This window comes from Lolium rigidum, chromosome 1, assembly GCF_022539505.1.
Source record: "Lolium rigidum isolate FL_2022 chromosome 1, APGP_CSIRO_Lrig_0.1, whole genome shotgun sequence".
Lineage (NCBI taxonomy): Eukaryota > Viridiplantae > Streptophyta > Magnoliopsida > Poales > Poaceae > Lolium > Lolium rigidum.
In genome coordinates, this window is record NC_061508.1 from 49,227,347 (window position 1) to 49,237,861 (window position 10,515).

The 10,515-nt window shown below is 39.7% G+C and overlaps 1 protein-coding gene across 1 annotated transcript; it reads left to right on the top strand.

Moving 5' to 3' along the window:
• Nucleotides 1-912: 912 nt before the first annotated feature.
• On the top strand, nt 913-10,230 carry LOC124685315 (serine/threonine-protein kinase BLUS1-like). The gene is made up of 21 exons (XM_047219661.1): nt 913-1,130; nt 1,825-2,297; nt 2,970-3,224; nt 3,951-4,075; nt 4,189-4,233; nt 4,332-4,413; nt 4,503-4,571; nt 4,645-4,815; nt 4,888-4,953; nt 5,389-5,457; nt 5,642-5,776; nt 5,860-5,936; nt 6,784-7,047; nt 7,996-8,087; nt 8,282-8,364; nt 9,120-9,242; nt 9,311-9,353; nt 9,446-9,480; nt 9,585-9,646; nt 9,715-9,766; nt 9,927-10,230. Exons 2-21 carry the CDS (start codon nt 2,127-2,129, stop codon nt 9,993-9,995), a joined length of 2,088 nt encoding a protein of 695 aa, XP_047075617.1. The 5' UTR covers nt 913-1,130; nt 1,825-2,126; the 3' UTR covers nt 9,996-10,230.
• Nucleotides 10,231-10,515: the final 285 nt, after the last annotated feature.

Here is a 10,515-nt window from a genome sequence, read left to right on the forward strand (position 1 = left end):
TATTATGTAGTTACATCATCTAACAAAGATTGAACAAAAAACGCAGTGGTTATGAAGCCACAACTTCCTAGGTTCTTAGTGTGCGAAGCTAGCCCATATGGGGAAACCTACTTTGTATCTCGGGCACCAGCGCACTAGGTGTTAAAAGTATATTTTCAATTTCTATCCATTTGTTAATAAAATAAAATAAATAAAGTTTCAAAAAATTATATCTATTTATCAATAAAATCACTAAAAGTTCACATACATTGTAATCTGCATGTGTGTTTAACCATTAAATATGGAAAACCAAAAAAATAAAATAAAAATGTGACCTGAGAAAGATACAAAGGTTTGGTGTGTTTCTACTTTTGTGAATTTGCCTATCGTTGCTGCTTGTTATTTGTATATAACTAGTGGCGGACTCAAGATTTTCATTATGTTCGAGCACACTATTCAATTTTCATCAAAACTTTCAACAAATTTTCATCAAAATAAGCTGCTTTGCTGGTTGGAAGCACATACACGAGCCCGGGCTTAGAGACGGTTAGGTCCGCCGGTGTATACAAAATGATTGTCTCCTCCAAGTTATTTCTAGAGAAGAACTCTTTCAGCCTTTCTTCCTCCATCATATTCCTGTTTATTTATAAACCATACATATCACGTTCCGACCCTTTTCATGAAAGTTTCATCATCCTCTGGCACAGGCACCCGTCGTGCGCCGTGGACCATGCGAAATTTGGGAATCAGGGTCTTTGGATACCGACCACATGCCACATGCACACGAAAAAACAAAATCCACCTGTATTTTGGCTAATACAATAAAGTTTTTATTATTTCATCATAGGAAAACCCACCAGAAACTCGCCCCGTCTAGCAGCAGCCACAGAAAATCTGGAGCAAGACCACTACTCCACCTTCTCCTCCTCCTCCTCCTCTTCGTCTTCCCCCAGCCCGTTACTCCCCCTAGTCCGCCGCCCTCCGCCGCCGCACTCGTCTCCTCCACCGCCGGCCAGATCCGCTCTGCTGCGCGGCCGCCCGCCAGCCCAGCTCCCAGATTTCGCCCCGAGATCCGCCACCGCCGTCTCGGCACCGCAGCCCCTTCGTCGGGGGTGATCCGCTGCCCGACCCCCCGCCGGCGCGCCGCCCAGGTAACGCTGCTGCCCCGGTCTCCCTTTGCTTGGCCTCGTAGCATCGCGGCATAGCTTCCCGACAGCTCGATCTTAGGCTGGGTTACAGAGAGAGTGGCACCTTAGGCTTAGGGTAGAGCTACTCTATCCAACCCGGTGGAGATTATGGCAGCTTAGAGCGTATCGATTCGCTTGCTGGATGGCAGACACAGTGCTTCGCCGGATTGAGTCCTGTGGCCCTTGAGGCGGCTCAGCAGCCAAGCTAAATCAGTGCCACCAACTTAGGGCGCGCCGGCGACCCTGTCGTGATTCGAGGGGCCTGAGCTCGATAAGCTTTGCCCGCCTACGCCGAGTTGGAAGCTGGAGGCGAGGTTATTTTTTTCATGCTAAGTCGAGGTTGGGAATGCTGAACTGAACTTTCCGCTGAACTGAGAATTCTGCAACCTTTCATGATCCCTGCGTTAGTTCGAGCTTGTTCCGTGGCTATGGAGCTCTGGGCTTCACGTCCCAGGTTTCTGTTTGCGTTCTCGTGAGTTGGTCGTTTTCGCACTCCGGCACAGCCATTGTACGTGTAAATGTACTTGGGTTTGGGGCATCTCCTGTAATTGTCATTTTATGTTCGCACCATGTTGATCTTTACTGCGCAGCTGCCCTACATCCTCGGTATGCCTGTTCGCAATGTTGAAGACCTCATTTCCTATTCTTTGAATTGCAGCTTATAATATTCCGGCAGACTTCCAAGGTACGGCTGGTGCGAGCCAGCTTGAGTGGCTTTTGTGGGATCTGCTTCATCTTCGTCTTAGCCAATATTTGGCCTTGGACCAAAGGCTGTCTGAAATTTGCAGTATGAAATAAAAAATCCTACAACGGTGCATGTATTCATCTACAAACATAGGCACGATGATGGTTATTCTCGGGCACACTTATCGGGTGTTCTTGACATTGCCTTCCGTGCTGCAGTCCTTTGCATGTTGTAAGGTTGTGGCTGTTGCCTATCATGTTCTATAAATTTGGACCATGGAGCATGCACCACGTAACAGGGGATTTCCAACCGACCCCAAGGAGTATAAGTTATATGAGGAAATTGGAGAAGGAGTTAGCGCCACAGTTTTCAGGGCTCTTTGTGTCCCGCTCAATACTTTTGTTGCCATCAAAGTTCTCGACCTTGAGAAATGCAGCAGTGACCTGGTGAGTAGTTTGCAATTTATTGTGATCCACAAAACATTCAGATCAATTATGTTTCATGACCCTGCCTTGTCCATCAGTATTTTCCTGATAAATTTATTGTTTGTGATTACTACTTCACGTCGAACATAAATCCAAAGTCCTAGAAACATAATGTGAACGTATTAGAAGGCTCTAGTTGTTCTATTAGAGTATTGATGACATGGCTTGGTCGTGTGCATAAGCCTCATTATTTTGGGTATTAGGTCTTCATTGAAATTCTAGAACCCAGTTTCATGGGGAGCCTACACATATTACAGAATTGCCAAAAATGGATACACTTGAACCACATAATAATGCGCTATCCAGAATCCTAGTATAATTTCCCCTCTGATTGTCAGCAGTGCTGTTCTTCTATGTTAAGTTAAAGAAAAAGCCCATGATCCAATATTTTCATGGAAATACGCGATTCTGTTTCGAGTTATTGTTTCTAATGATGCTATTAGTTGCACTTTTATTGTTTATGTTATGGTTCTTTTTTATGTCTGGTAAATGACATATGCATAAGATCTGTTCCTTTGTCAGTTATGTGCATACCTTTAATATGAACATGCTAACTTTAAACAAAATTGCATGTAGTTTTTATTTACCTGTCTTTTCCAATCTTTCTCACCTTTTGGACTTATCATTCTTTAGGATGGAATAAGACGGGAAGTACAAACTATGAGCTTGATTGATCATCCAAATCTTCTCCGTGCATGTTGTTCATTTGCAAATGACCATCAACTTTGGGTTGTCATGCCTTTCATGGCTGCTGGATCTGCCTTGCACATTATAAAAACTAATTTTCCAGAAGGGTTTGAGGAGGCAGTCATTGCCACTCTTTTGCGGGAAGTTCTCAAAGCTCTTGTCTACCTACATTCCCAAGGGCATATTCACAGAGATGTAAAGGTATACTACTCTAGTGTATAACAGAATTAAGTTCAGTTATTTTTATCTGGTTTAATAACAAATTTGTTACAGCCCACCTATTTCCATGGAGAAATGCCACTTCAGAAATTCCATTCATCATTCAAAACTGTCTCACTACTAAAATGTTAGATTACATTCCCTTCATCGCGGATAACCTTGCACAAATAAGGAAATGCATGCACAGGGGTTTTTCTACCAAAGCATTAGTCAATATTCTGTTACAAGCCTTGGCATTGATTTGCTTCGCAACTGTTGGCTGTGCTCTTGCTATAGTCTTTTGTTGGTCTGGCACCTATTAATGGGGCAATTGTGCATCCAACCAACTGCCTCGTAAGTGTTGCCAACTTGCGTTAGTCTATTTAATCCCAAATTATGTGTGACCCTCTACCCTTACAATACCCATTCAATCATTCACTTCACTTACCAAGACCAGTTTTTGGCACTGGTTTCTTCATCTCTTCCTCTCATGTGGCGTTCAGTGTCATTTTGCTTTTCGCGATCTCTTTCTCTCTCACATGTGAGTATCTGGTTAGGCGGCTGGTGGTGTGCATTTTCTAAATTATATGCTCTAACCGTAGCAATATAGAACAATAAATATGTGTACTCCAATAATGATACGTTAGATGTTATATAATTCCTATATTTACCTAAACCATCTTTGTTCAAATATTCTAAATTATGTTCGAAATTACTAATCCATTTCAGGCTGGAAATATCCTAATAGATACAAATGGAGCTGTTAAGCTAGGAGATTTTGGAGTATCTGCCTGCATGTTTGACACAGGGAATAGGCAACGAGCAAGAAATACATTTGTTGGAACCCCTTGCTGGTAAATATTTTTCATCTGACATTTGTTGAACATTTAGGTTTCGTGTCTCATGTTTATCGTTCTCTTTGCTCTCTTCTTATGTGAACGCATACATAACCCCATGCATCTTGCAGGATGGCTCCAGAAGTCATGCAACAACTGCATGGTTATGATTATAAGTAAGTCCATGTCTAGTAACTTCAAATTTGACTGATTAATTGTTTTCATTGATTAAGTTGTTTCTCCTTTATTTTTTTCTCTCACAATTTACAAACAGAGCTGACATTTGGTCGTTTGGGATAACTGCATTAGAATTAGCACATGGTCATGCTCCATTTTCGAAGTACCCTCCAATGAAGGTTGACACTTAATTATAGCCGTTTTTTTAATTAACTTGTTCAAGTTACTCTGTTATGGAATGATAACATCACGCTACACTTCCTTTCAGGTGTTACTTATGACCTTGCAAAATGCACCGCCAGGCTTAGATTATGAGAGAGACAAGCGATTTTCAAAGGTTTGTTTTATTTACAATGTAGCTTTCGTAGATAATTGAGATTTTGTGTTAATCATGTGCATGTTACTTGCAGTCTTTCAAGGACTTGGTTGCTACATGCTTAGTCAAGGATCCGCAGAAGCGTCCCTCTTCAGAGAAGTTGTTGAAACATTCGTTTTTTAAGCAAGCGCGAACAGCTGATTTCTTAGCACGGAGTATTCTTGAAGGACTCACTCCACTGGGTGACCGCTTTAGGGCCTTAAAGGTGCAAACAGTGTTTTGCAGAGTGGCAGGGACGTTTCGTAACCAGCCTTACCTATATTTTACTTCCCTGTAGGCGAAAGAGGCTGACTTGCTTCTCAATAACAAGCTTGGTCCAGAGAGCAAGGAGCAGTTGTCACAGGTTAGGGCTTGCTCTTTGGTTATTTGAAATCTTACATCTCAAGAAATCAGTGCCGATCTTCTGTATGATGATGTACCAGAGACGTCTTACATTCTTTGATCTGTTTATATTTTAAAGTGCTTTTGTGCATTTGACTCCCCTTTTCTTCCTACATGTGCCAAGCTATTTATGATAGGCTTTGTTTGCCGTTTGCTTGACTTCTTATTAGAACTTTTGTTCTCTTTTTGTGTCGGTTAACTAATCCGCGATCTCTTTCTGGGTGCTTAAACAGAAATATTTACGACAGTTGGTTAGAACTTGGAACTGTAATGGTAGTGAGTACTGTTCATAGTTGTCATGTTTCGTTATTAATATGCTGGAATAAAGGATATTTGATTTTTCTTAGTTTTGTTTTGAAGTATCAATACAGATCTAATACAAATATTTGCCTTTCAGAAAGAATACATAAGGGGCATCAGTGGCTGGAATTTTAATCTGGAGGACTTGAAAGCAGCAGCTGCCCTTGTAAGAGCTCATTTTACCCATTCTACTAACTAATGTGGCCATGTGGGTTTGGCGATTATCAGCTCCTCTCCCTCCCAACCCCTCCCCACAATCATCTAAAAAAACCCTCCACACCATACAGACACACAATAAAATGTCTGCGAGAAACCTGTGTTCTCTAATCTTGAAATGTATTTGTTGGCAGTTAGACAGTTCAAATGGCACATATTGTTTTGATACCAACAACAAAGATAAGGATGGGCTACAAGATGCTTATAATGAAGCAGAAGATATTTACCAGGAAAGGGTCAACCTTGGTGCTTCTACAAGGCTTGAGGAGGTACTATGGTCGCAGTGATTGCTGTGGTTTAGTTAAAGTAGCCTAGACCTACTATATTGTGCCTAATTCTTCTGAATTAACAGGATGAGATACAAGAAGTCGAAGATTTGAATGGAGATCTTGCCTCTTCATTTCCAACCCGTCCCCTTGAGGCACTAAAGTGAGTTCTGGAGTTTCATCACTCTCACTTTGCAACATAATTTTCATCAAATTGAACAATCTTGTGATGTTGTGTATGATGGTATAGTTTTATCTTCAGCATTCTCTGTTTGATAAATTGTGATGTTTCTGCTCTCAGAGCTCATGAAATATATTGCTTTTATTGCTTTTTCTGTGTCCAATTTAATTTAGATACCGACTATGGTGTGCAATCAATTTGGTAGTCTCCTGTAGGCCATGAAATGCATCTGGTAATGATGGTCTTCATGGTTAGAAAAGATAATCATCTTATGGTGCCTGAAGTTAGCTTACTTGGTTATCGGTTAGATGAGTTAATCCTACTGCTCCATCCTTCTGAAACGAAATTCACAAAACTATAATCGTTTTGCTTACTACTCCCTCCATCCCAAAATATAAGGCGTCCTTAAATTTTGCTGGTCAACAATTTATAAATTTGACTATGATTTGTACTCCCTCCATCCCAAAATACAAGGCGTCCTTAAATTTCGCTGGTCAACAACTTATAACTTTGACTATGATTTGTACTTATCATATTAGAAAATTTGTATAAATATATATGAAATGAAAGAGATTTGCAAGATGAATGCAATGATATCATTTATACATTCTAAAACCACATATTTTTGTATATATTAGTGGTCAAAGTTGTGCATCAAAGACATTTTGTATATATTTGTGGTCAAAGTTGTGCATCAAAGACCGTGTGGAAATAAGCGTGCCTTATATTTTGGGATGGAGGGAGTACCTATGAATTTCATTTTTTAGCTCTGTTTCTTTTAAGTACTTGTCAAACTGTGAAGGACTTTGCATTGAATATGGTGACACAGGTCTTGCTTCGATGTTTGCGGTGATGATGATCAGGATCCTACTGCTATGAATTTGCGGGTGCAACCAAGCACGGAATCTACATCACCTGTGCAGGAGATCCCACAAATGCAGCATAGTAGAATTGAAATCTTCAATGGTGAAAATTTGGAAAGAAGTGTTTCTGTACCCTCGAATTTGGGAAATAGTCACAAATTCTCAAGTGGTTCTCTAATTCCTGAGCATGTTCTATCTCCTTACAAGAATGTTGGCAGTGATTCACAAAGGTAACTATGCAGTTTATTGTTTGCCTGTACTATCATGCACCATTTTTCTTGGATCACAATTTCTTCTATTTCTTGAACATTGAGCGAACTGCATGTCATTTTGTATTAGAAATGGACCATAATTTCTTCATCAAATCAAATACAGAATAACGGGTTTAATTTTACTGTACCAACTACCATCCATAGCCCTTGAAGAATTTGAACTTTGTCACCTTGAAGGTGAAATATCATAGCTGTTCTACAATAACCAAATTATACCCATTCATGTCTCGTTAACCTACTATTGCTGGTTCTAAGCAAGTCCCATTAGGTTTTTACTGCTGTCACCACTACCAAGTCACAAACTCGACCAACCTCCGACATCGTGTAAATTCGCTGCTGCCACTAAAAGTCTTAACATACTGCACACTATTTGTTTGGTTGACCCGCACACTATTTGCTTGGTTGATATCTACAGTTACTTGGTTATTGGTGTGAACCTAAGGCTGTGGGGTTACTTAAATAGAGAAGAAATGTAAGGGCATTATTCTTTTGGAGAGGTTAACTTTCAAGCCCACATGGGTCATAGACTTATAATTTCCTCTCGCAACCTAGCCTGAAAGCCTTTTTGGGCTCCCCTTTGATCTTGCAAATAAAATATTCCGATTTATATTTTGGCAGACTCAGGACATCTTGATTCATTTGGTAGAGCATTCTCCATTGGAATTTCAGCCAATCTAGAAAATAATTAGAAGAAAATAAAGAAGCATGGATTTTCATTACAACCCTTGGCAACAATTTTAGAGTAGTGGTAATATTGATTAATATGGTGACGTTGACACATTTTATTCACTACATTGTAATTTCCTACTCTTGTCTGCATTTTTTGCTCTTCTTTGTGTGTTTTTCTGTTATCTCATGTTGGCTATTCTATGCTGTGGTAACACTTGAAATTTTCCAAAATGCAAGGAATGAATTTCATCAGAAAAATCCGTGCATTAGAAACCGAAGTGGCCCTTTGTTCTTCCGTCAAATGAAGGACACACGCTCACATCTGTCTGGTAAGCTGATCATGGGTCCTACACCAATCTCTCTCTAGTAAGATGGCATGATATCTCATCTTTGAATAGATTCACATAAATGGGAGTCTAGTATTCATGATTTCAAAACCAACCACTTTGGTGTTATTTTAATATCTTAGAAGTAACTTAAGGTTACTGCCTGGCATTTATTGTTGCATGCCACATCTGAGCAGGGACACCTGATCCATCGTCAGAAGTAAATGTTGTCCAGCGAAGGGGGCGTTTTCAGGTTACATCAGATAATCCTGCTCAAAAGGTACTGGGAACTCAATAGTAAATAGTTACTTGTATTTGATAATTGTCTTAATTATGAGTCATGAGGAAACCTTGGATGTCTTAGTTTAGACTGCGATATCTTATGGTATGAGGACAAACATGTCCACGTGCATTATGTAACTAAGTGCTGAAGTGATTTACAATTGCTTAAGCCTCTACTAGTAGATGTCTATCCTAAAGTGTTTTTTCATGGGAAAATGTTTAGTCCATCGATTGATACCTCCAGACCACAACAGTGACCTTTGTGGATGATGAAACTATTCTGGCTCATCTTATGGTATGAGGACAAAAATGTCCAAGTGCATGATGTAACTAAGTGCTGAAGTGATTTACAATGGCTAAGCCTCTACTAGTAGATGGCTATCCAAAAGTGCTTTTTCATGGGAAAAATGTTGTCCGTCGATTGATTCCTCCAGACCACAACAGTGACCTTTGTGGATGATGAAACTAATTTTATACGGAAGTAGGATCCTGAAGAATACAAATTCGTAAGTAACCTAGCGCAATCAATGTATATCTCTCACTCATGTTAGTATATCATCTTTCCTTCAAATATAATCAACCATGGTCTCCCCTAAAGGTTGCTTAGTCAGGGGTTGCCGCAGGGGGAAAATTATGGTTTTGACATTTCCCAAAAATGCCTAGTTTTCCTTTTGCAACTTTGCTATTAATATAACCTTTTCAGTTTTAAATTTGTAGGGCAACGAATAATTTGTACTTACTTAAATTTCTCAGATAGCTCCAGCAGCAAGCAGCAGTAGGACAAATTTGTCAAGTGGAGTAACACGGCCATCTTCCAACTCATCCACAATTCTTCCAACACTACAATTCTTGATGCAGCAAAATAATATGCAGAAGGTATATTGCGTTTATTATATTGAGATGCAAAAATTGGTTAGCATTCTTACAATTCTTTGAATTCACAGGAAGTACTAAGTAGACTGATATCTTCGGTTGAGGAAACATGTGGTATGTATCATGTGAATTGTATATGTTAAACTTCAGCGAGATAGTTTCACCGTACTGATATTATGGCTTCCCATGGATATATTTTCTGACAGATTCTTCCGATGCAAGTACGGTTAGTTCGTCTCAGGTGCGTCCCACGAAGTGTGGTTTCATATGTTCTTCTGTTTTCATGTTGACACGTGAAGAATATACATTCTTTTGCTTATTTGACAAGTGCTGATATATGTGTAGTCATCGGGCTCACTTGTTAGAGAGAAGGGATTGGAGTCATATGTTGTCCATCTGCAGCGAAGGTATAACACCTTTCCCGCACGGTTCTCCATGTTTAAGGAAATTTGACTGAATTTGTTGAAATTTCCAGTGTCACGGAACTTGCTGAGGAAGTGCAGAGATTAAAGCTGAGAAATAATCAGGTAAAGTTTTCAGAAAAAACATGTTTAGAGAATTACATTTGTTCCATGAACAAACAAAGTTTTTGTTGATGCATTAAAATAAGTTCATTAATTTTTATTTCTAAGTTAAGTTTTGACTTTATACTGTGTGCTGACATCCATTGTGTTCTTTACGTAACAGCTTGAGCAGCAGATCAATGGGTTGTCGAAAAAAGATGAAAGGTTGCGAGAAGAGGGTACAAAGCAATGATATGTGCCTCGGTAGCCCTCTGTTGTATAATTCGGTTCCCCAATTTTGAACCTGGCTAGCGAAATTAATTGTATTTATTTCGAAATCAGGTAGTTATATCATTGTAATTGTAACTATTTTAGCAAATCCAGACTATAGTTATTTTTTGATTTGTACAGCGTGTTTTGGGTTAATGGTAAGAATTAGTTTCCATTAAATATAGTAGATACCGCTTGGGCAACTCTTTGTGAACTTATGTCTTCTGTCTACTTGCTGCATGGGCAGCTCTTTGTGCTCTGCATGCCTGCATGATTTAGAGCGTTTTTTTTTTGCAGTATATTGCTACTAGTAGTAAATAGAGTAAACAGCAGTTTGTAGTATCGTCACTTGTTTCACATCACACAAGTTGGCCCATACAAATTGTTAAGAGCATCTGTAGGTCAGTAGGTGCCAAAATAGGTCTCCGCCGACAAAACCTTGCAACTGGTATAAGGTTCGCCCAAGAGCTGTTTTTTTCTGTATGAATTGACCGAGTCGGTGA

Coding starts and splice junctions, on each gene's coding strand:
- LOC124685315 (XM_047219661.1), top strand. CDS start 2,127: ATGGAGCATGCACCACGTAACAGGGGATTTCCAACCGACCCCAAGGAG. Junction 4,414..4,502: donor CGAAGTACCCTCCAATGAAG/GTTGACACTTAA, acceptor ACTTCCTTTCAG/GTGTTACTTATGACCTTGCA. Junction 9,481..9,584: donor GTACGGTTAGTTCGTCTCAG/GTGCGTCCCACG, acceptor ATATATGTGTAG/TCATCGGGCTCACTTGTTAG.